This window comes from Apteryx mantelli, chromosome 6 (genome assembly GCF_036417845.1).
Source record: "Apteryx mantelli isolate bAptMan1 chromosome 6, bAptMan1.hap1, whole genome shotgun sequence".
In the NCBI taxonomy this organism is placed as follows: domain Eukaryota; kingdom Metazoa; phylum Chordata; class Aves; order Apterygiformes; family Apterygidae; genus Apteryx; species Apteryx mantelli.
In genome coordinates, this window is record NC_089983.1 from 12864606 (window position 1) to 12890766 (window position 26161).

The 26161-nt window shown below is 40.6% G+C and overlaps 1 protein-coding gene across 9 annotated transcripts in view; it reads left to right on the top strand.

Moving 5' to 3' along the window:
• The first annotated feature begins 1356 nt into the window (after positions 1-1356).
• The window catches only part of PARD3B (par-3 family cell polarity regulator beta), a 440403-nt gene continuing 415598 nt past the window's right edge, over positions 1357-26161 (top strand). For 2 of the 9 annotated variants that reach the window (XM_067298776.1, XM_067298777.1), the window contains exon 1: positions 1359-1563. In XM_067298776.1, coding sequence (XP_067154877.1) covers positions 1444-1563 — 120 coding nt within the window. In that variant the 5' untranslated portion in view covers positions 1359-1443. Of the gene's footprint in view, positions 1564-26161 lie in introns of all 9 variants that reach the window. The other 7 variants (XM_067298769.1, XM_067298771.1, XM_067298774.1 and 4 more) reach the window with 6 other exon arrangements.

The window sequence follows — 26161 nt, forward strand, 5'->3', positions numbered from 1 at the left end:
CCAGAGCCGTACAGGCACTGGGAGCCGGCTTCCCACTGGCGCGGCGGCAGCCGAGACGGCAGCAGGGCCTTGGCCTGCCTTCGCCTCCCGCTCAGCGAGGCGGCTGCACGGCTGCTGCCCTTTGCTTCTTCGTGGAGCCGCGTAAGGAGTCATCGCCTCTCTGCCCCCCGGCGGCCCCCTCACTGCAAGCCCCATTTATGGAGTCTGCCCTCCTTGTTTTTTTCCCTTGGGTTGTTGCTAACATGAATCATCTCCCCGGCCTAGGCGACCCGCCGGTCCCCGCGGCAGCGACGAGGGGTTCGATCGATGAATGCTTTGCAGTGGCGCTGGCCAAAGGAAACCGTGCGGCCACCCTGGTGGGTGCCTGCTCCCTGCGCGGCTCCAGCTGTGCCCGCCGGGTACCAGGGAGCCGGGTGGCGAGGTGGCCTGGAGCCGGCCCGCTGGCACCCCGGCATGCAGCTGGCACTTGCTGCAGGAACCGGCTCCAGGGAAACCTTTCCAGCAGCCCTGGCTCGCCCAGCGCGGCCTGTTTCCCGAGGAAAGAGCATATTCCTGTTCCTCTGCTCGCTCTTGTACCCGGGAGGACAGAGCCGAGTTAGCTGCTGGGGTCGGGAGCATATGGCAGGCACATCTGTGCGCTTGCACGTGCATGCACACACGTACGCGCCTGGGGAAGCCGACGGCGCAGGGGGCCGTTTCCCGTGACCTGCTCCCGGAGGTGCGGGCTGGTGGCGGGCCCTCCGGGGTGCGGGGGGCAAGGTTACGCTGCGGCGGCCCAGGGCTCGCCTGCGCCTGCTCCCCGGGCCGGCGCAGACCTCCTGCTGGCAGAGCCCACGGCCCCGGCCCCAGCGCGGCCCACACCTCCGCGGGTCACTTTAGCTCCGGGGGGGCTGCTGGGGCCCCCGTGCTCGGCCACCCCTCTGCGGTGCCGACCCGAGTCGCTGGGCAGCTGCTTGCACCGCGGCGCTCGGAGATCGCCCCCCGCTCGGCTTGGGGCCCGCGCGCGTCCCTCCACGCGGCTCTGCGCCGCCCCGCGCGGCCCCTTTAAGAGCGGCGCGGCCTGCGCGGCCCGGCCCGGCTCGGCCCGGCCCTGGGGCGAGCGGCGCCGCCGCCCCCTGCGCCGCGCCCGGCCCGGCCCGGCCCGCGCCGCCCCGGAGCGCCGGGCGGGGCGAGCCGGGGCGGGCACAGCGGCGCGGCGGAAGGAGGCCGCCGCCGCCGCCGGCCGCGGCCTCGCTCCCGGCGCTGCCCGCGCGCGGCGAGGCGCAGCCGCCGCCGCCGCGGGGCTCGGCGCGCACCTGCCGGGCCGCCCCCGCCCGCCGCGCCGAGCCGCGCCGAGCCGCGCCGCGGGGCCCCGCAGCCACCTGCCGGGGCTCCCGCACCTGCGCCGGCCGCGCGGCGTTTCTCTGCGGGGCCGCGCCGGGCCGGGCATGGCGGTGCGCTGAGATGAAAGTGACCGTGTGCTTCGGGCGGACGGGCATCGTGGTGCCCTGCAAGGACGGGCGGCTGCGCGTGCGGGACCTCACGCAGCAGGCCCTGCAGCGCTACCGCAGGGCCCGCGAGAAGGTGAGCGCCGCGCCACGCCGCCGCGCCGCCCCGGGGGGAACGGCCGCGCGGGGGGGGAGGGGCGGGGCGGGCAACGGCCGCGCGGGGCAGGGGCGGCGAGCGGCTGCGCGGGGGGCGGTCGGGGGGGAACGGCCGGCGCGCGGGAGGTGGGGGTGAAGGGCCGAGGTGGGGCGAGCTCCGTGCAAACCCCTGTGGTTCCCTTAGAGCCCCTGGGCTGTAGCCCTGCCCCTGCTCTCGCGGCGCCAGCCACGGGGGTAGCGGCTTCCCTTGCGTGGAAGGTAGCTGCAGTTCCCTTCAGGGTGCGCCCGACTGAAGGTAAAATTACTCCCCCCCCCCCCCCCCCCCCGTGCCCCCACCGAGCGATAGGTGCTGGGGGCCAGTGGGACGCTCATCAGCGTTGGTGAAAGGCCTAGCTTTGCAAATGCCCGCTTATGAAAGAAACTCTAGTTACAAGGCCTGGACGAGGGCTTGCCAGGCTGCCCATCCTTCTGCCAAGACCTCAGAATGACGAAGTGCAGCCAGGAGTTCCCGGGCCCTGATGTGGGCACCGCGCTAGCTTCTTCTGCGGCCGATCGCCTGTGTGATAGCCCGACCTTGCTTTTGATCCTCTGTGAAATGGGAACCAAAATTCTTCTGCCTTGCAGGCTTATTTTGAGGGAAACTTACTGCTGGTCAGTTAAATTCATCATGAGCAGCCAAGGCTTCTCTGTGGTAGAGATAATAGTGGTCTCCATGTTAATCTCTGTAAGCACCTGTAGTGCTTTAACCTGCTTAAGATACATGCAGTTTGACAGATATTTTGTATAGAAAAAATGTTTTTCCTTACGAATATTGCACGTGTGATAAATGCAAAATATTTGTAGAATCCTTGGTGGTGTTATGGTTAATGGCCAATGAGATCTTTCGCGTTGAAATATGGTTCAGAGTACTAAAATAAGCGTGTAGGCCCTGTTCAAGTGGGGTTTGTCAGAAACAAAATGACTCTTGGCTAAGGTGAATTTGGAAACTTTAAAATTTGACTTCAGCCTGTACTTGAGATGAAGTTGGGCTTAGTCTCGTGATGATTACTGACAAAGTTTTTGCATGACTATTTCAAATGTCTCCCTCCTCTTTTCTTATTTATTATTCATTTTTTTATTATTAGAAAGGGGTAGAAGGGTCTCTGCGTTTCAAGGTATAGCACTGTTTGTTCTACAAGACCCAATAAGCAATCTATGGGGTGGTGGTGGTGGGGGGGGGTTACCTGACGACTTGAGAGGGGTTCAAATAAATGCTGAACACATGAGAAAATAATCGGACTGTAACACCTCCTGAAGTTTTGTACCCATTTTGCTGTTCAAGGTAGATAATACTTTAAGGAAATAATATTTATGCTACTTGGTCGTCATTTATGCCCCCTTCAGATACTGTGATGTCAAAAACATCCAGCCCTCTCTGTAGTAGAGCGAGAGGCCGGAGTTCAAATTTTTGATGTTGTTGTGTTTCTTACCTTTTCAGGTGAGCTTTCCTTCTTTCTTTATTTTTCTCCCCCCTCCTTATAGAAGTCTCAAGTTCCCTATTTTGTGTCATAGATGGACAAAGGGGGCACAGCACAAATTGTTCAGAAATCTCTTATCACCATGTACAACAGTGACTCGGAGGGTGCACAAGGAAATTTAGAGTGGAAAGCAACCTAAGGACCTGAAAAATACAAGTTTTAATCCACTTTGCTAAATGAAGTTTTGGTGACTTCTCACCCCTCTCTCCCCATTGTTCACTGGAAACTTAAACAGTTTTTTTGCACTGCTTTGAGTAATTATTTTTTGATCTACATGACTTGCAGTGGAACTAGCAAAAAGATAAGTAGATAAATTTCTTTTTATCTTGCCAAGCATCATTGTGAGTTTGTGCTCCTTTCAGAGGAAGAATTTGGGGTTGGTTAAGTAGATCGTACAGAAATTGCAAACAATTAGTTTTATTACCCTGTGGTGTGGTTTTGTCCCATCTAAAGTAGATGAATCCATCTCTTGCCATTTTCATTCTACCAGTTCTTCCTAAAATTAAATTTCTTTATGAAAATGTAAAATCCTATAGAGAGTGGGTTCATCTGAAGATAATCTTTAGCTAAAGTCTGCTGTGAAGTGTGGGCACGTAATAGAGGGGAACTTCTGAATAGGCTTATGTTAAAGATAACTGAAGGTTTGGTTTTCTTTTCAAAATATTTAGAATGCTTGGAATGCTTCCTGTGACAGAATACTGCTGTTTTTATTGGCACCTTAAATGTGCTTTATGTAATTGTTTTTAAAGTGTTAAAATCATTTTAAAAACAAAGTGGAAAATCGTATTATTAAAGTGCCTAAAGTATTTGGAGAAGGGAGGGAAGTTGGTACAAGGAATATTTTTCATAGTTGCGGAATGGAAAATGAAAAAGGTAGATTAATACAAACTTGGGAAGCTTGTATCTTGTTATGGTACTCTAAAAGACCCCCAAAATGTACATGAGATGAATTGTTTTGCTTCCAGAAGTACCCCGAAATACACTTGATTATTTTTTGTTTGTTTGTTTTGTTATTGCACTGCGGTCATTTGATGGAATTCCACTGTCTGGTAAAGGGGGAGATGTGAGAATGAAATACTTCATAATGTATGTTGTTTAAAAAAAAAAAAGTGTATTTCTGTTACTTATAAAACTAGCAAGATGTGTAATTGGCTGAAAGTACTCGGCTCCTTTTAAACTAATTTTATAATATATTTATAACAAGGGAGAAATTTGTGTACTAAATGGCTAAGTATTCCATCTCAGTGAGACTTCTGATAAATAGCTGAGAACTCTGCACGCCGTTGCTTATTGTAGCCTGCTGCATTTTATTAGCAAATTTGGTTTGGTTTCTTGGCTGGGTTGCATTGGCAAGGTTTGATCATGAAGATTCGATTGCTGTTGTTAAATAAAACAAAATACTGGGCCATTGTTTTAGCTGAAAAATCAGTTAGTGATTGTTTTTTGATCTTGTTATTGAGTTTAGCAGTGAATTGTGGAGAATACTGTTGCACTTCTGAATGGGCAGATCTTGCTTAATTCATTGGAGGATACAAGTAACTGTTTGGACTCCTAAACTGTTATCATTATTACAGAATCAAGTAAGACTTCTGTGCTTTGGAATTTCATGATAGTATTAGATGTTTAACAAAACATTTTGTTAATCAGCTGTTTTTTGAGAATTGCCAATAAATTTTCAGGTAAGTTACTGTCTCATCTCAAAGTAACTTGTGTTTCAGTGAAATAAAGCTTGATGGAACTTGTGTGTCCATATCTACTTTTGTTGCTGTTTAATACATGTTTTAAGGTTTCCTACTGACAGCTAGATACAGTAGGATTAATGGTTCCTTATTGTCAATTCAGTCCCTTACTATTTCTTGTAACTTGGTACTTTTGGTGCTTTGGGGAACATCTGCATGTTATCACCACTTAAGATTCTTTGCTTGAGTGAGAGCAGCTGTACTGCAAAATATTCAGATTGCCATGCCTGTTACTGAGTTTGCTTCTTTGTGGCTATAAGACACAGCACTTGGATACTTCTTAGCTCAACAGTAAGATGAGGTACTTCCTTGATTTAGTGACTTGTGAGAGAGAGAGAGAGAGAGAGAGAGAGTGGGAGGTTGTGGGACAGCGCTGAAGGATGGCCAGCGGTGGTGTCTGGGCCCGCGTGCTTTGGCGTTCTGTTAGAGCAACTCCTAGATGTGGGCAATTCAAGTGTTTCACGTGGCTGTGCTCGTTTCCCCCAAGTGAGGGGCAATACTTGAATTACTAGCTTTCTAGGGCAGTCCTTTGTTTACAGCTGGAGATGCTAGCTCCAGCTGTGTGTGATCTTGCTAACTTCAAGGCCTTTAATGTTCTCAGTATATGAAGTGATTTATGCTCAGTGAAAAGAATGGCTATGAGACTAGAAAGTGAAATCCACAATGACTTTTTCTTAAAGCTGCAGTGAAACTTAGTATCTCGGGAGAAATGTATAGGAAACCTGCTTCTCCAGCTTTTTGTTTGTTTGCATGTTGCTGTCTCTCTGGGAGCTGGAGATAGGGAAGCGTTATCTCTGTATCAGCTTGCTCGTGTTTGCATGTGTGCTGCATACCTTGGTGCTTTGCTTGGAGTGACTACTTTGACTCTGTCTAAAGTCTTGTTCATAGGAAGCCACTTGAATGAGTGGCGCATGGAAGTTGCATAACAAAATTAATAAGCACTGCAGTTTGTCATTTAACCATCAGTTTAAAATTTGTCATTTTAACCACAGGTAAAAAGCTCTCGGGTGGGTCACTTTCACAGCCCTTGTGGGCCTCCCTGTGGGAATGCTGACCCACAGAATATCAAATAGTAGTTAAACTGTCTTGCTCAGACTTGATCTCCAGTTGTAGCGGGCATTTAGAGTGCTCATTTCCACTGATGAGACTGTACAGAAACCAACAGTTAATTCTACAAAGGTAATGGTAATTATAATTGGTAGTCAGCTGGGTCGGAAGCATGATCTAGTGGTTAAGTTCATACAAGAATAGTGAATTTTGATTGGAGAGAAAATAGTGGGTTGTTCAGGTTGTACCGGTGATCTCATCAACACTAGATGCATTTAAAGAGCTAATGCTGCAGGTTGACTGTCGGTATTGGCTTCTAATTCCTACTAATAAAATATTTTTCCTTTTCTTTCTGTTCTTTCCTGCCCCACAACATGACAATTACAGTTCTTTGGAGCAGTGTGTTGCTGCTGTAAAGCAGCCAGCAAGCAGAAGGAGTACTAAATGTTCTTCTTGCAGTTTCTCTAAAAACGGAAGGGGGGGAGGGGAAATGACAATTTATTTTGAATCAAAACTCTGCTTGCAAAAAACTTGCAAAACCACAACAGATTTCTTCTGAAGATATATATGGAAGGTCTTGAAAGAAATTTTCTTATTATTTGCCCAAAACAGAAAAATGTTCATAAGTATTTAGCCTTACATAAAGGGAGAGTAATACAATTGTGCAGCACTTACTTCTCAGTTTTTGACTTTTTTTTTTCCTATTCCACTTTGGCATAGGAAGGTATTTTATTTTATGCTCTAATAGGAATGAGATTAGTCCATAAGCTGTGTTTTACCTAAGCAATTCTAAGCTCTGTTTTAAGTACTTTTGCTAGGCAATGTTCTTAACCATTCATTTCCGTATTTGTCTTATACTGTAGCTTATAGAGGAATTCTGTTAGCAAGCTTTTAAATTGTTTTGGAAACTGATATGTTTCAGTGAACAGCTTAATTATCACTTCTGTATTCACCCTTCAGGTTTGCCCACTGTGATACCATGCTAAAAAGGCATAACTTGATATATTGCATTTCCATTATTATTATGAGTTTATGGGTAACTGATCCTTATATAGGAGGAGAGGCTATATAGGTAAGGGGAGAGAAGGAAATAAATTATTTCAGGAACTTCTACATAAAACAAATTGTCTGTCACTGACTTAACGGTGGCATTGTTACTGGAAGTAGCTTTCAAGTGGCATGGTTTGTTTCTTAAAGAATTGTTATATGAATTATATTGTTAATATATAGCTGTCTTTAATCACAAACAAAATAATCCTTTGACAACTTTTTCTTAGTTTTTCCTGTCTCGGTGACTTCATTGTGACCTATGCTATAGCAATTAGTTTTTGCATGTGCTCCAAATTAGGCAGAGTTGTTATAGTTCAATGGTGCTGGTTGGAATCAAGTGTATCAGTTTCTTGAAATCATTGTGTTTTTATTCATTGACTATGCAGTAAAATGATGGGTATACAAAGCATTCCAATTAAGGCAGGCGTGAAGGATTTGCCAGCTTTAAAAAACAAAAAAACAAAAAACAACAAAAAAAACCTTCAGTAGTTTAAATAAGTTTCATAGTAGATATTTGTACATGCATGTCTTAGATGATGGCTTCACATAAACAAAGATGCTCTTGATCTGGAAATTTAAGTAGTTGGAAAACAGATTGTTTTCATAGACTGCTAAATTCATTTTAACACCCTGATTTGTAAGTTGAGAAATAAGAGTTTAGTAATCAATTCTTGAAGCGCTTAGTTCTGATCAGTTGTCAAATAGAGATTTAGAAGCTCTGGTATTAAACATTTGTCCAAATACTTAATGCTGTGAGAGGTGTGTTGCAGGTTTATTGTTAAGTACTGCCACATATCCATCACCTATTTTAATGTGTAGTTATTACTTTGGATATGCCTGTATTGGGAAGGGGGACTGATATGTGAGCCACTGACAGTGGCCTTCTGTTTATCCATAGTTAGCTAATCTGACAAAGTAATCCTGAAAAAGTACAGTTAAAAAGTGCCTGCCCTTCTTTCACTTTTGAATAAAATGTTATAAAATCTGCTTCTATCCTGCACCATAGTCACTGGTATAGATGTAATGAGTTTTTTGGTAGATGTCCATCTGGTCTCCTTTGCTCCTTCTAACAGGTGTTATAATCCAAACAGAAAAACTTTGGACTAAAAGTCAAACTTGTCATACGAAATGTCTGTGGGGCTTTATATGCTTAACCTGAAAAATAAGTTATTGGGTCTCCTAGTGTTTTTAAGAAGTAGACCAATGCCAGTAACTTGTGCTTCTGGCTTAATATTAAGTAACCTGATGTTAATGGCTTTTCTAGAGAAGAACACTTGAAGGATAGAGCTGGGTGAACCTGATGAAAGTAGGCAAAATAAGAATAACTCATCCTGGAAATAATGCCTATCAGGCTTCAATGTATATGATAATATGGAGGTTTTGTTTTTGTCTCCCAGATCATCTTTATCAAGTTCTGATTATTACTGAATTGATATAATTTGAGAGACAGCAAAGCTTTCAGAACACCATTTAATGGCCAATACTGGCCATTAAAGCGGTCATAGAAGAAAGCAGTACAGAGTTCTCTGTAGAGACTGCTTTGCACAAATGAAGAAGTCGTCTAAATCATCTTGTACGAATTTGTGGAGAATTAATTTAAACCCCAAACTATAATTTTCATTTATTAATTTCCAGCTAAGGAAGCACCATGCAGTATGACAATCTTAATGTTCCCCCCCTAAAAAAAAAAGAATCCCTTCTGGCATAGGATGGAAGTGAGATACTTTTGCTTGTTACTTAAAATGCCATTTTAATACCTTTTTCTAAGTAGTTGAGAATGGAGGGTTGTGTTCTTAATGCTTTTGTTTTTAACAGATACAATTATTTGGGAATAAAGTCTTTCAGTTTGTGTTATGTGACTGTGCTTTCCTCCTTATTTGTTCAGTGTGATAGGTCAGTTGAATTACACCATACTGTGCAGTCTTGCATCCTACTACTCAACCAGCACATTTCCTCCCCTATGGAGTACAACATTCTTTAGGCTTTCCTAATGATGCTAATGTCATAAGAACTGTGGCTTTTCTAGGCGTGAAGACCTATTGCTGTCATTACTGAAAACACCCTCTGGCCCTATATTAAGATGCCTGTGTTCCCTCCTCAACATGATGATGCTAGAGGGCTTTAGCAATTACTGTTGTTGAAAACAGATTTTGCTTTGTATTTTTATACTTCGTTCTTGAGTCTTGCTTATTCGTATAGATATACCCTTTTTATGTCAGAGAATTGGCTTTAAATAAAAATGTCAGGCTCATGTGAGCTATCTGTTGGTAGAAATGGTCTTCTAAATTCCACTGGCTAGATAAAGCCATAAATATATTGGTTAACCAAGGAAGCTGCTTCATGTGAAAATCTGGGAGAATCAGCATGTTGCAAGCACTTTCAGAAAATAAGTCTATGCAGTACTGATATAGTATCTTCTTTAATAAAAGCATCATTCGTTCCCCTCAGGTTCTGTGTTACTGTGGTTGTTTTGTAAGTCTTATTACCAGTAACTTTTTTTGTATAGTATTACTTTGATAATTTATACGCAAAGAAAAAAAAATCAAGAAATTGATTACCCTGGACAGGACTTTTTTGGATCATTATCCTTACTTTAAGCAAGAAACATGTATGACTTGTTTCTATAATTTTTTTATTTATCTAGTGATTGTGCTATAGATATCTCCATTAGGTGAACTGTAGTAATGTCTTAATTTGTCATCAAATTCTGTCTGACTATCCAATGTAAACCTATAATTTTTGTGCCATCAGTATATCCATTCAGAACTGATGGCCATGCTTTTTTATGGCAGGCACCATAGCACAACTGCAGTGCTTACCTTTGTGCCTGAGGATACTCCTGAATTGGGAGGTTTAGAGAAGTCATTCTTTGGTTTCATAAGGACACATTGGCAGCAGTTATTGCCCTAATGAGACCTTTTATTTTAATGCTTTTCTTTATTGCTTATATCTGTGAGAAAGAAAACTACAAAATGCTTGAATGAACACTCTATTTACAGCCTGTAATTAGGATACTATTTGTATAAATGGTAGATAGGGAGGAAGCTGAATGCTTGACTGTAGTCTAACAAAGACTGATATTTGGGAATCGCAAAGTTTAGTATGGTCTGTAAAGGTTAACAGCTGGCTGTCTTTGGTGTCTTTTTGTGACTGGGAGTGTGACTTTAAAAGTGAGACTCCAACAAGGCAAATGGTTTTGCAGTACAGCTTATTTGATAGACTATCTTCCAGATTCCCAACAAAATACCAGCTGCTGATAAATATTAGCAATGTACTCTCCCTATATTTTCCTTTAGAAAAACACGTTAATTTCACAATCAGCAGAAGAAAATGTAGAGTGTAATCTAAAGGAGAGTCTGATAAGTCAACAGAAGCTTTGAGACCTGAGTCTTTGGAGAACTGAGTGACCTTTTCTTTTTCTTTGACTGTTCAGTTCCTCTGTTCATCCTTCCTTCGCAAATACTTAGAAGACCTTCAGGTTATTGTGGAAGATACTGTTTCATTGTGATTGATGCATCAGGAGCTGAGCCCATCTTTATTGTCAAACTTGGATATCCAAGTTATAGATTTTCTGAGATAGTTATATAAAGTAATCTTCTCTCCTCTCCTGTTTCTTTTAATTTGGGTGTCAATAGACAGGTCAACTAAGAGTAATTCCAGTTCCGAAGAGGTTAGAATCTAGTATGCCTCTTTGGGCTTTTGAAGAAGAGACTAAAGAATTTTTTTCTGATGTTCACAATCTGCTATTAATCCTGGTGGATTAATCTTCTATGTGCTGCATGTCCTGCGTCTTCCAGAATAGGCCTTGAGCACTTGCCTGTAGACCATCCTACAGTTGAGGATTATTCCTTTTAATTTGGACAAGGATTTATACCTTCAAGTTACTTGTGGAAGAAAAAATGGTGGTAAAGTAGTCTCTGTTTTCACGTTTCCCTGGAACTTGCCATTAACGAGGCGCTCTCCCTCCAGTGAGGAGGTAGGTGTTCTTAAACTACCACAGAAGGTGATTGGTTGAAAAGATGCACCTCGTCTGTATTGAAGGCAGATGTGCCTGTGGTGCAGGCAAACTTAAACTGAACAGATCTTTATCATACAATTTCAGTGAGTTTCATATATGGGTAACACCTTATTTCTGTTTCTCCCCAACCAGCAATATTGGAGGAATAAGGTCTTCCATGTTTTTTTGTTTTGTTTCTTTTGTTTTCACATCCTGGATGTAATTAATAGAGATAAAGCCATATAATGCTGCTGTTCTCCTGTGTTTTAGGAGCCTTACTATTGCTGAATGCAGAGGTAGCATTTACTTCAGTCCCTGTAGTTCAGATGTTTTCTGTTGAATACAGTTCTTAGTGGCATGGTCTGTCTGCCATGACCTTTGTCTAAACTGACTGGGGTAATTTTTAATAATCCCCTGTGATATTCATTTGGTGATGAATTTGATGGATAGTATTTTGAGTGTTATAAGGCTTTCCACTAATGCTCTCTGCTTGCCAGCTTTTTCATTTTTGAGCACAAGCCAGAAGTGAAACCAGACTGCAAACTTGAGGTTTGGATTTTGCGGTTAGTAGAGGCATTGGCTGTAGATTGATTTGGATAGACACCTTTAAGTGATGCATTTTATAAATAAATAAAGGTATTGTGTGACCTGGAAGTCTGTTTAAGAAACTACCTCCTTCATACCTAGTCAGACTTGCTTATGCTGTCCAAGCCCGCAGCTCCTGCATAGAGGCCAGTTGCAGAATGTCTCCTGTGGATTCCTGACTGAGTAGCTATTTAAACTCTCATTCTGCCAGCCTTTTCTATAAGGCTTTTTTCAGTTGTTCAGTCAGGATTTTGATATAGGGCTCTCTTGACTCAAAGTGTCTGGCTGGATTTCCCCCAGATACTACACACTGCAAAGGCAGGACAGAAGTACAGTAGTGCAGAAGTAAGGGAGACAATTAACAGCACAGTTTATGACTGTGTGTTTGTAGCTCTTTTAAAAGTAGTTCAGGGATTCTGCAAGTCTGACTAAGGTGAGCTTGCAGCTTTGCAGTTGTTTAAGCCTTGAAAGGCTTAGTCACACTTTTTCTTTTATGGGTAGTGAACAGCTACAGTTATGCAGCTGTGTAATGAAAACTTATGGGCCTAAGTCTCTGTCCTGAACCAAACCAGAAATCATCTAGAGCAGGACAGTAAAGATAGAGAAGGACTGGGAGAGAGACAGAACTGAAACACAGTATGACAGTTATCTAAGAGAGTAGCCTTGTCTCAGCCCCTGTCTGGAAGGGGATGAAAACTAAGGCAGTAAATACAGCTTTGAGAACTGGGGTGAAAACAGTCGTTCCAGATTCAACTGAGAAACACAGAGGGGATTTCAGTTATGAAGAAAACCAGCTAGAACAGTTAAAGTGAGATAGGTGGGAAGCTTCCTCTGTTGATCCTCTAGCCTGTGTCATATTGTCCTCAGTAACTTGGATGAACTTACTACACCTCACCAGTTTGTTTTTCTATTGAAACAAGCTTGTAATATTAAAATAAATTTTGAGTTTTTGCATGCTCTACTTCAGATATTTCTGTAAAGAAGTTCATTCTTCTTTCAGCTTATATTAAAATGATGAATGACTTCCAAATTTTCTTTGGATGTACTACTGAAAATATTGTTAAATATTTACATACATCTTTAGGTATGTATATATGTTTGAAGATTTGGCCCCATATTCTGTGAAGTGTTTAGAACTGTTAGTTCTAATTTTCTCCCCTACTCTTGATTTGCAGATTTTTAAGAGGAAAACAAAATTGCCTTGTTTTTTCTTGAACCGTGAGTTAATCCAGGTGAAAGCCTATTTGAAACCAAAAGTGATAGATACAGGAGTTTTTTTCCCTCAGTGAAGTCTCCAGAGGGCTTGTATTAGAAAAAATATCAGTATTTGTGGAAATTTCACTGGAGAAAAAATGAGACACATATTTCTACATTAATCAACTGTTTATATATTTTGATCTCTCTATAGAGATACAGTTCACTTTCAAATGATGCTGCTTCCACTCATGTGGCGCTAAAAAATTGTTAGCTGCAATAATGGTTTTTCCTAAGATGTAACATTTTTCTAATAAATAAAATAATAGGCTACAGTAAGGGCTTGTCAACAGCCTACTGGATTACTTTTACAAGCTGTCTTATTTTGTGCCGAAAAAGGAGTTCTAAATTTGAGAAAATACCTGCTTTCCTCAAGTCTGCCAAAAATGTGATATATTTTGCCCTGACTCACTGACTGCAGTTGTGTTTTCTTTAGGTTAGTCACCCTGTTGAGGTTTTCTACAGAAGTTGTCTTTCTCTTCTCTAAATCCCCACCCCCACCCCCACCATTCCATTCCTTAGGATAGGCTGCAGCAGTTATCTAACTGATATCAAACTGATATTTTTTAATTGATGTATTTTTTCAGAAGTCAAATACTGTATTTGTTCATATAGTCTGTTTCTAGCAGTTGCCTTGTTTAACAAATATGGCACTGCTTTTTAGCTGATACTGGAAACTTAGCTGTCCTCCTTTGCTTCTCCTGCCTCAGCCTGTTCTTTGACTGCCCAAAGAAAAAAGATGGGAAAGGAGACTGTTCTCTTCAACTGGATCTAACCATATTTTGTGTGGATAGAAAGGCTTGCTGAAACAAAGGTTGGCCAACACAAAGGACTTTGACACTGCACGTGGTGAGAAACCAGTGCTTACATAGCAGTGGTCACCATGCAGGCTTTGCTTAGACTGCTGTGGAAGAGGGGGATAGATTTTTGGGGTGGGGGAGAAGTAGATCCACAGGGGGGAAAAAAAATCCTAACATTAGGGACTATCCTCGTGATGATCAGTGACAAATCTGTGATATGCAAGAAGATTAGCACTCAAAAAACAAAACAAGTCTTCTGTATTAATATTTCAAGAATAGTTATCTGGATAGCTCTCATTCTGCTGCTGACTGATGGGAGATGCTAACTTTTCTGGGGGGGGGGAACCCTTTTAAAAACCACTTTGCTGGCTTTAGAAATAGCAAAATTAATTCTGAAGTTTTGCTCAAAACACTTGACATAACTCAAATGCTTGAAAAAAACACTTATGACCTGTGTATGTTAAATATATTACTTCTGAGGGTATTTTTTCCTTCAGATTACTGTTGTATTCAATTCACTTATTTTTCTAAACTGCCAACAAAACAAAATTGCTCTAAACTCTTATCTTTTTCATACACTTACACTTGAAGTAAGATGGATCAGATAGGAGTGTACCAGTGTTGACCCCTTAATCTTTGAGTGTGGAAAAATGTTGGTTTAGGCTATCTTCCATCCAAATTAGATTGTGTGTGTTGTGGGGGAGTAATTGCAGCAGGTCAGAAACTGAAAGGAGTAGATGACTTGCTTTTCTACATGCAGTGTTTTTTCTTAGACATTTTATATAGCATTGAAAAATGTAGTGCTGAAGGTAAACTCTATCTTCCTTCTTCCTTCTCTCTCCTCATTTCCAGTTCTCTGCTATATATACACTCACAATCTGTATTTTCTGTTTTGTTGCAGTACCATTTAACATTACCATTTAACTCTGAATATAGGTTGACTACCCATTTTGATTTTATATAGCATGAATTTTGCAGTTATGCATATTGCCAAAATATTCTTTCTTGTCCAGAAGAACAAAATAGATATCCATCACTAACAATGTTTGTTTAATAGGCCTGATTCAAAGATGCTAGAAAAACACTGTTTCAGGTAGGTTTTCTTTGGTAACTTGGGCATTTCAAATGTAATGGAAATCTGGAAGTATACACAATTGCTTATCTTGATATGAGAGAACGATCTTTTGAATTTAAACAAAGTTGAGGAGTCTGGCTTATTGTTCGTATTGTGGTTTATTAATGGCTATAGATATGAAATGAGCATCTCACTAAAGGGAAGTCTTGGTCAACCTCTGACTCTGTCTTAAAGGTTTGAGAATAGATGATATGAAAAAATACCAGCTTCTTTCCAGATGGCTGGATGCTTCATGCATCTTTATGTTTAGCTGTCATTCAAATGTGAATGCTGTGGTGATTATAAGTGTCTTCCATTTTTCTGGTTTGAAATGAAACCTTTTATGCATTGTTTAGGGATTAACTGTTTGGCTTATCAATAGGGATTGTAGAACAATAAAACCCAGCTTGGTGGTGTAGCAAAATTCAGGATGTTGGTGTTCATGAGCAAAGTTGACAGTGCAGGTCTTATTTCCACATACCATGTTGCAAAGAGTAGTTGTTTTCAAATAGGCTGTAGTGGGCTATTTACATGCTGTGAAATGTTATTTCAGTTTTGAAATATCTTGTGCTTGATAAGTTTTATGCTATCACTTTTTGCTAGTGAAAACATGATTCCCTGCAATTGGAGCAGTGGGGGAGGAAGGGAACAGTCTGACACAGAAAGCGTGAGGGAAGGAAAAAATTTTTTTTGTAATTGGAAGAAAAACACAAATTAAGTTTAGTTATTAACTATGAATATGAACCATACTTTTTACATAATGGTTGTAGTCAAAGAGTATGAGAGTTAATATTCAAAGATGCAAACTGCAATTTAATGATTTAATTAAATTGTTAAATACTGTAGTATTCTTGCTAATGCTTATTTAATGAATTGTCAGGTTTTTTTCTTGTTGTTTTTTATTTTGAAACCTAACTCTGTCTAGGATATGGTTAGTGTAAGAGATGCCTGTAATAATGCAGCCAAATCTGTTGCAGGTTCTTTAGCATGCCAAATCATTTACCCTATGTGACCAACATACTGGTAACTTCTGATGTTATCATTTCTCTATCAGCTGACAATGACTGCGTTCTTACCTACTAGCCATTGAAAGCAGGATCAACTGTTTCATTGCATGTGCTGTTTTTCTTTCTCAGGCACCAGCACATATCAATAAAACTACTACTTAGTGAAAGTAGATCCAATTACGTTCCTGAAAAGCCTTAAGGCTTGACACTGAACACAGCATCCTGTGGCTGAACTCATCAGTTACGGGCTCTCTACCAGTAGTTATGTATGTGAGTTGGGAAACCGAGATATAATCACTGCCATTAATGAGAAGGTAATGCTGTGCTGGGAGTCCTATTGACAGTGGATAGTGATAAAGCATTCCTAGAACCTGTTCAGCCTGGAGTGTTTTTGTGAATACTGCCTAGTCATGACCTATTTGCTGTAGGCTTTTCCAATATCTCTCCATTTATTTTTACAGTAAAATCTTATTTCTGTAGCTTCTTGAGCCTGGCGTAATATGTTTCTGGGGGTACCATTGCCAAACCCAGAAAGAATGAATGAAGTGGCTGATTGAAAAGTAAATAGGACTGATCTGTATGAGTGTTGGGTGGCAGCAAATTGTAAATGAGCAGGAAGCCTGGGATGACATCTCAGGGCTATTGCAAATACATGCAAATACAGCAATCAAGCTTACTTACTAGCTGTTGTCTGGAAAATTCTGATTCACTGGAAGTTTTTCCTTGCAAGGTTGTACTGACTGGATTAAAATTGCATAAGGGGAGATTTTCTTTCAAACTCTAGAAAGAAACTCCTGGTAAGAGGATTGGAGAAAGCTGCCACAAAACAGCAACTGGAATATGTGCCTCAGGTGTCATTCTCCACGTTTGAGCTGAATGCCCTGCTTGCCCATGTTGACTGTTCTGCAGTGATTCTCTTATTCAGCCTTACCCCTGCTGTTCATGAGGAAATCTCTTAATGACTTCTGGTTTTGCCCTGTGTTGAAGAGGCCTTCTCTTTTCTTTTAAATTTCTGGAAGGGTTACCTCCCACTCCTTTGTGATTTCTGTTTTGGCTGAAGATCTCTGGAGAAGGGGGAGAAAGGACCTGGCATGTAACAGCAGTGTCATCAGTGCCATTCTTGCTCAAATACCCCTATACCTGAGAACTTTTTCCCCTCCCTTCCCTCCTCCCCCATCCAATTCTTAGTTCATCTGTTACTTCTTCCCCTCATTCTTCTTTCTCTTCCTTCTGTGATGAACCTATGAACTTGCATCTGCCTCAGAATGACTCAGCTTAGATCTTCTAATGCTTTGGGTATTTGAAACTAACATGCAATTGTCCGTAATGGCTCTACTTTGGAGCACTGTGACCAAAGTTCCTATGAAGGGTCATGTATTTTCTCCATTTTCTGTGTGAGGAAAGAGACCCCAAATCCATGCTTGACACTTCTCTAAAGAGAGCAACAAATTACGTAACTGCCTCTATGTTGCCAGTGAGTGTAGAGGAGGCTGAGTAGAGCCGACATGGGAAGTGGCATCTCAGGGAATTGGTGCCATTACTGAAATACCCCAGCCTGAAGTGTACGTAAAGAGTGGTGGTCTGGAGTCTACTGACCTTACTGGCAGTGCAGGCCTGTGAACCTTCTGGCAAAATGCCTGCCCCACTTCTCTTCAGTGGCTGATCCACACAGGAAATAGGACTTATCTGCTCCTGTGTCACCCAACTGTTATCTGTGAGAGAGGTGAGATACTTTCATACGTTTGCAGGAGGGGATTTTTTTCTCCCTCCCTGCTCACGCCACCCCCCTCCCCCAGTAATGCCTTTGTACGTGGAATTAAGGATATACTTCTGTAAATCATTTTTCTTGTTTGAGTGTTGCCTAAAGCTCACTTTATACTCTGCAGTTTTATAGGATTTCATCATACCTGATCTGCATTGTCCTACAGGCATTTGTATTTGGTGTTGTGGGGGTTTGGAATCTGTTCTTACTCAATCCTGTCTTTGAAACTTCCACCATTTCTGCTAAGTAATCTTGGGTCAGTTACACATACGTTAACCGCTTTACCAAAGGAAAGCCCGGAGAGTTGTAAATAAAATAATCTCAGATAGTTTGTAGATGTAGAACTGAAGTGGTGGCTGCTCTTTTTGTAGAGCCTGAGCCCTGAATCTGTTTGTTTGAGATCTAGTATACTTCAGGGCAGTGCTAGTAACTGAACTGAGTTGTGCAAATTCACAGCCTGCTCTGTGTTTTAACTATCCGGAGATGCTTTGGTTGCTCTGAATTTAAGGTATCTTCAGTTTTAGTTGGCAAAATAGAAACATCATTGTTTACTCACTTAACCCAGACTTCACTTTTGAAATACAATAGTTCAGTATGCATACGTCTTATTTTCCTAATATTTTTTCCCCTTATTTCTGTGTGAAGAATTGCTGGCAGTCTGAAAGAGTAGCTTTATAGTTATGTGCTTTCTTTAAATTGGATTTTAGAAATCATGATTGTGTGGCCTCTCTACCCCCCAATATTACCTTCAGATCTCAAAGAAACAAAAGTTCAGACTCAGTGCTAATTAATTTTTGGCCAGGTGCCTGTAGCTGTGTAACAACTTGCTTATTAACATAACAATACGACCCTGAGTCTTTTAGCTAATACTTGGCGGGAAGATCTTGGGCTGTAAAAGTTCAGAATGCTGTGGGCTTGCTTACGGAGATATTTTGTTCTGGAGCTGTTATATGAACTTAAGTGTGTTTGTGGGTGTGTATATGCAGGGATGAGGCTTTCATGTTTCTGCATTATTGAGGCAATCTAGTCTAATGGGCTTGATGAGCTAACATTCTTATCTTAAATATTAATATAACTGAAGATGCGAAGATGCATGTACTTTTGCCATTTTTCCATTCTTACAGATAATCTTTAATTCAAAGTCTGGCATACAGTGCAGTGCAATTTTAACTGAGACTTTGTTCAAGTGCCTTTTTTATTGTAGGTCTTACAACAGCAGTCTGGGCCTGTTTGTCTAAATATGTCTCCAAATATCTCTGCCTGTTCTGGTTTTGCATTCTTGTTCTTCACTAAAGTATTTAATTATTTTTAAATGGCAAATGTTGGAATGTAACGGAAAGGTTGGCTATGTGATTCCCTAGTACTTACCAGTGAGTTTGAGGAGTGTATTTTTTAGGAGTATTCCCTATGTTATGTTTTATTCAGTCTTCAGATAACATTCAGCTAGTAGGCCATATTTAGAGCCTGGTGCTCGCTCATATTCTGATTCAGTATAAAATCAGAATGCCTGTGTTTTTGAAGGATTCCAGAGTGACAAATCAAATTGCAGTTTGAGCGTAATTGAAAATGTTCTAGGTTATTTTTGGATCTGTATATCTGTGCTCTATCCGACTGTTGGGAATTCTGTGCTAGGGATTTGTCTGCCTGTGTGTGTGTGGGGGGGGGAGGGGGATGGGACAGGGGCATTTGTTTGGTTTTGTCTCTCTGCTTAGAGCCAGTGTGGGATATCTGTATCTCTCTGAGTATTCAAATGCCTGGATAAACCAACTTTCTCATCTCTCTGCTTTCTACTGATACTGGGCTTCACTAATAAGATGAGTAAATACCTTCCCTGCCTTGCAAAAAATGAATGGGTTTTCCATTTTTTTTAAATAGATAGTCCTGTTAATTTCTCAAAGCATGATCATTTAAACATGGCTAATGAACGAGAACTATTTTATTCTCTCTTTACAAGCACTGTCTTTGATGTACAGATGAGAGAGATACTGCCCATTCTGCTGTACGCTGCGGTATGCAGCCCTCAAATGATTGGGGTGGAGGAAACCTATTCAACATGCTCCCTTTGCTGTGCTTTATAACATGTCTGAAGTATTTGCTGTGTGCTTGTGTTCTACTGTTTGTCTTTCAGGAGTTCAGAGCAGTATTGTTATGTTAGAGTTTGAACTAGAACATTTTTTTTTAAATTAAAACTGAGAGGATGGTGCTGTGTATGTGATCTGTATGTCAGCTTGCTTGTAGCAAGCATCTTTGCCAAGAGGGACTGCTTAAGATTGAAGCTCTCTGTCTAATTGGCCTTGCTATCAGGAGATGGCTATTACAATTTGTAAGTGTATGTTTTTCCATCTACTTGGTAGAAACAGAGTATGTTAATTACACATGAAAAAGAATGAGAGAAAGAAAGAGGAAGACAGAGTAGAAGAAAGATGAGTTCCATCCATCCCAAGTGAAATCGGGTGGGTGGCGATGTGCTAAAGATGATAGGTGAAGGAGACAGAAGTGGTTATCATTCCTTGCTCATCTCATGCTGTTGTATTTTGACTCATGTGTATTGGCTGTATTTTTTTTTTTTTGCCAGTTAGCTTAATAAATATAAAGCTTATACTGAGCTGTGCTTGTGGTGTTTGTCTCATTTCAAAGACAAAGTAATTAGGCTTTCTTGTTGTAGGCCCTGTCTGTTAGTTGGCTGGCAGCATTAGCTTTGTTTGCCCTCTTAACAGCCTTGTATAACTTTTTCTAATTTCTCAAGAGTGGATTGTCTTTCCTAAATTTTCCTTCTGGATCATAAGAGGTGAGAGCTATCCACCTTGAAACCTATTAGCTAACCAGTTAGCTTCTTGAATTTGAGATGGAAGATTTTAAAGGATGAGTTTTACGAGCAGAATCCTTTTCCTGTTTTCTGTGGCATGATAGATGTTCTTAGTGACAGAAGCATCCTGTCGTCATCAAATGGCATCTTGGTTTGGCTTTGCCCTGCTGCCTGGGCTCTTTTAGGACTTTAATCACAGTCTCAGTCTTTCAATCATATAATGGCATTGTCTTCCTGGCAGTCTTTTGAGGATGAGAAATGGCATTCTTGCATTAGCTTACACGGAACAAAGAAAGGCTGTGATCTTACAAATATTTATGGATGTATTTAACTTTACTCATTAGTTGCCTTGACTTCAGAGAAAAGCCAGAGGAGACTTTTGTGCCCTTTCCCAGTATGTACTAGTTTTCCTGTCAGGAGTCTGTGGTACTCCACAAACCTCATGGATGAATTTTGTTGTTTTTTTGTTTTGTTCTTTCCACTCTGATCCTGAAGAGCCAGCAAGGAAAAAGATATGAGTAGACTTCACAAAAACTTCAGGCTTGCTGACCAGCGTAGCAACCTGAAGATAAATCTGTTTCTATACTTGCCTGATCTGTTTGGAATCTCCGTTTTGACATCATGCCTTTAACACCTTCAAAGAGCAAAACTTGTAAGGGCAGGTATAACCTTATGTGAAATCCTCCCCCCCCCCCCCCCCCAGGAGTGCTTTACTAATTTAAGACAGCACCCTTCCACAATATCACATCCAATGATATTAAAAAAAAAAAGTGATTGGGGAAGGGTAAGTTTTCACAACTAGTTTTGAAAGATAAAGTGAAAAAATTTGAACAAAAAGTTGCACACGTGTGTGTGTATATGTATGTGTGGGTGTATATGTGTGTAATATATATACAGATTTTTCTTGTAGCAATCAGTTGCCCTTAGAATAGTCTCCTCTGCTATGTTCTGAAAGCAGGTCTTGCCAGGTAGGGCAAACCATTTGTCTTGCCTTGTAACAACTTCATTATGGTTCAGCTCATGTTTAAATGTTTAATTTATTCCTGTTTGAAGCAGTACAATTTCATTTTCTTCCTCTGTCATCTTACTGTACAAAGCAAATCTCTTAACCTCTTTGAAAATCAAAGAGTGTCCTTTGGCCAGAAACCAAGTATCATGGCTATATTATTTAGGGTGACTGTTTCCTGTGATTTCTCGTATTATTTCCTGTATTTAAATTGGGGCATGTGGGCTGACATATAACAGGCATGAACAGATCAAGTGTATTCTTCTCCATAAACATCTGTGTTATATTTATCTTGACCTGTGAGGTTCAGGTTTTTTGTGATTGACTTGTATTGAATACTTGTGAAAAGATAATCCCTTATTTCTATTTGCAGGTAACTTTTTGCTTTTTTCATAATGGACAGATTTAGGGATTCTTCAGATTACTTCATGCTTGCAGATATTTTGGGATTTTTGTTCTGAGAGTGTAAGCTGAACTTGGAAAGAGTTCATTCTAACCATTACAAGCCAACTGATATGGGAGGCTTACTAAGGAGAAGCCTTAGATAGGAGAGGTGGCTGCCAGTATTTTTTTAGAATGGTTGCATGCTCAATAGTTACATTGTACTGTAGCATCTTTTTAATTTTCTCCAGATAATGATCAAAGGTTGCATAAGTGACTTACTATCAGGTGAAAACTCATTTTAGGTGGCCCTCACATAGCAGGCAGTGATGTCCCAGTTGTGCTCCTAGCCTGCTGAAATGTGTAAGACCCTTGTGATTACTTCAGCTAAGTACTTGCATGATTTCAAAAGCATTTATGCATATGCTCAGGTCCCTTTTTTTAACTGGACCTCCTCTTGCAGAGAGGGAAACTTGAGAGCAAAGCCTCTGGCTTAAAGTAAGAGGCGTTATGAGATTGTTACAGCTCTTCCTAGCATGAAGTCAACAAATGCAAACACTGTTCAAAATGGTCAGTATTGCTCGCTGCCCCAATTTCTTGCTTGCTCTGTTTCTTCACTTTACTCATGGTAAACGAGTTTGAGGGCAACATGGCTGCAGCTGTATCAGGTGAAGTGAAAATGCCCATATTCTTTGTTAATGCTGTGGAAAGGGAGGCGAGGCTATGTTTTGGTAGGGGAGTTGAACCCTTTAGTCAGCCCTGATAAATCTGTTGTTAAGAGTGAAGAACTTTTAAGTTCAACTGCTTGAAGTAATCACTTCCTATTCTCCATCACCCCACAATTAAGACAAAATTCCACTCTAAATTTCCTCCTTATCTGGTTTTATTTTTTACAGTACTTTTGTCTGGAAGATAGAATAGGAAGCACCTTTTACCATCACCTTTCCAGAACTTCTTTTACTGTATAACCTTCTTGGTTTTTTTGCAGTTCTGTTGCGGGATGCTTAAAAGCAGTTTTGCTGAACAGACTACCTTCTGTCCTTTCCCTTCCCCCTAGCTTTTACTTCTGTCTTTTGAATGCAGTCCTGATAGATCTTTTTCTTGAAAGTTACTGAAATGAGAGACTGTAGAGTCCTTCACCTGGTAGAATGATATAAATAAGTTTTATCTTCTCTCTAGCATCTTACAGCATTTTCACTTCTAATGCAAGCAGATTCAGTTTTCTCAAAGGAAAAAAATACGTTGGTATACATGAGAGGCATCTTCTTCGCTATCTCAATCTGCTGTACCCTGTTTCTTGTTTTATGTTAAAGGCTCTGTTGCTATAAAGTTTCTAACTAGAAATTGTTAAAAACATCTTGTTTAATTTCCTGCAGTTGAAATACAGAGCTATAAAAACACAATGTAATTTCAGGTTTGGATTTTATTTTCAATACTGAGAACTAGAAACTTGGGTCTGAAATTTATTCCTTTGTAATGCAAACTTACCTCTGGAAAAACTGAGCAGCGAAAACCTTCAAATGTTGCTTTCTCTTTTTAATTTTGTGAAAAGAATGCCCAATTTATACTCAGTTGGCCTTCATAAAGGGAGGCATATTTGCCTCTGGCCTGTTGGTCTCATCAGTATTAGAATCTGCTGAATCCAGTAACTGTCTAGAACAGGCTTCATCTCTTGTGCAGTAAGCTGGCTTTCTACCCAAACTTCTTTAGTTTGCTTTTATTCTTTAAAAATGTAATCTCCTCAGCATATAATATTGTTACAAAAATCATACAGTTGTACTATTTCAATTGTCTACACATGTATGAGTTACACCTGGCTCTTCGCCTGCTAGGGGGAGGAGAGAAGTGATAAACTTTTGTTCTTTTTCTTAGGTTGTGCGCTTAGGTTGTATAAGCAGGTTCAAGTGCGTGTACATTCTTCTGCTGTTGAGATCTAACTGTTCAGCTGTGGATCATTCATGTGAAAGCCTTCTGCTGTGGCTGAGGAATATTTAACAATTAATGGAGGGTTTTGTTTTGTTTTATTTTTTGAACTCGGTATCCATCTTCCCATAATAACCCCCCTGTCCTACTGCTGGTGATGGTAAAGTAGTTTAATTGCTGGCAATTGTAATGCTGACAGTTGTAATGCTGTTTGACTAGACCCACTTTAGATGTACTTGGAGGTGGTTATGGTTTAAAAAAAAAAAAAAATCCTAGAAGCTGTTTTAACATAGTGATAAGTTTTGAGAAGTATGCAGAGATGAAATTAAAGGCTGTGGACAAACTCTGCCATCTCTGTTTCTCTCCAGCTCTCTCTCTTGTTGTCAGCTCTGCAAGCTGTGGTTTGAAAGTACCTAATACTTAAAACATCACCTGGCTGTGGATACTGATACATCATGTAGCCTGAGAATGCTTACAGAAATCATTAAGTACTTGTTATATATTGGGAGGTAATAGGCCTCAATACTGATTGAGGAAAGATATCAAAGACATTTGGCAAGAAGATCCTCAAGAGTTGATTCAATTTGTTGATAGAATACTTCTATAATGAAATATAAAAACATAATTCTTTCATTAGCAAGTATACAGTTCTTAACTCAAAATATCTCCTTCATCAGAAAGTGTGGTGTGGTTGGTTTCTGTTTTTCCTGTCTAAATGCCAGAAAACAATGTAGCCAGAGTCCAAATTTCTTTTTCTAAACTTTGATCTATCATTGTCCCAAACTTCACTTATGCTATTGCTGTGAATGGAGAAAAAGCGTATGTGGCTTCTGTTTCTTTTACACATCCTTTTTCATGCTGTGCTTCACTGGAATTTAATTGCTCTAGTGAAGCTAGAGTTCTGCAATATAATATGGAGGTGCTTCTGAAATGTCAGTCTGCAACATAATTGTGAGGGGAGTCTTACTGAGTCATTCCTGCTTCTGAAGATTTTTCAGTGCATCTTATCTTTTCTGTGTTTTAAATAAGAAATTTCAGGTTAGGAGTTGTACTTAACTTTGTATATTGTGCACAGCCAAACAAATAACAACCAAACAATAATAAACTGAAATCAGTAAGCAGTGGTGTTTGTTTTATCGATGGTCCAGCTGAAATGTATTCAAAACTTGTTAGAGTTGTCTTGCTCATAAGCAGTCTGGAATATGCTATATAAGTTGCAATATTTATCAAGTACATCATTTTAGTTTTCTGAAAAGTAGACTGACGTATTCCTATTCAAGTTTGGAACAAAAGCAATTGAGATGGTGCTGCAAGATTTTGGTATATGAAAAAGCATGTACATGTGTGGACATATTTAAAAAAAACAAAAAACAAAAAAAAAACAGGGGAGTGAATTTTAATTATAGACTTGAGTACCTGTCTGCTGTTAACCAAAAAAGACAGAAGATTTTCTGAAATTATTGTAATTATTTGAACACTAAAGATACTGCACTAGGTGACAACATTTAAGTTAGGATTCGGTGACAACGGGAACATCAAAAGTATTTATTTTTTTTTAAATCTGTTACTTCTGCCTACTTTGTACTTGTGCATTCATGTGACCTGGTTTTAATTTATCATTTGGTAAATATTTGCATAGTAATTCCTAAAGTGCTCTCCCACACATAAAGGGGTTGATGATAAATAGCTTTTAAGTGGCTTGATGTTAAACACAAACATGACTTGCAACCCTAAGGTAACATGCACATTAGTATAACTGTTCAATATTCATTTGGGAAGTGCTAGTGTATATTATACCAGGGAACTTGTTCATACTTTCCCTTAATATTAGGATGTTGTTACTGGAGCATACCTAAGGGGATATGCAAGTGCTGTAAGCGAATTTCTCCCTGGTTGTGCTATTAAGGTTTTTGGAAGAAAAGCTACAGATATGTTTATCCTAAATGACCCCATTAACATGAGAGCGTTTAGGAGCACAGATGTACTGCAAACATACTTGTGTGCTGCCCAGAGCTTCTAGGCTGCCATTACTGTTTTATGTTTTCAGGACACTCATTCTTTTGCTTTACAACACTGACTGTCTCCTTGAGTATGTGAACTTGCTGCCAGGAAGGGTAAGAAGCTGTTGGGAGGAATCATTCTAGACACTGTCACTCCTTGGAAGAGGACTTTTATCTTGAAGTAGGACTCCTCAATTAAAGAAGGAATCTTGTTTTTTGGAGGGGAAGGGCGGGGGGAAGGACAGGGACAGCGTGTCGTGCACATGCATGGAAGAATTACATACCACTTGAAATTCTGAGATGCTTTGAACAGCCTGGTGGTGTTGGGATGAATTAAAACAAAAGTGAACTAAACAGAAATGTTTGTTCTGGAGCTATTTGGAAGTACAGTTATGCAGGTTAAAAGAAAAGGACAAAAATATTTAAGACTGGACCATTTTGAATCAATATTGTGGCTTCAGTGGTTAGTGAATAAATAGTCTTCATCTGAATAGTTCAGAATCATTGCACACTGAAGTAAAGATGGGTGGTATAAATAGAGAAGATATTGCCTGTGATTTAGTTTAATACAGAGCTTTCACAAACTACTG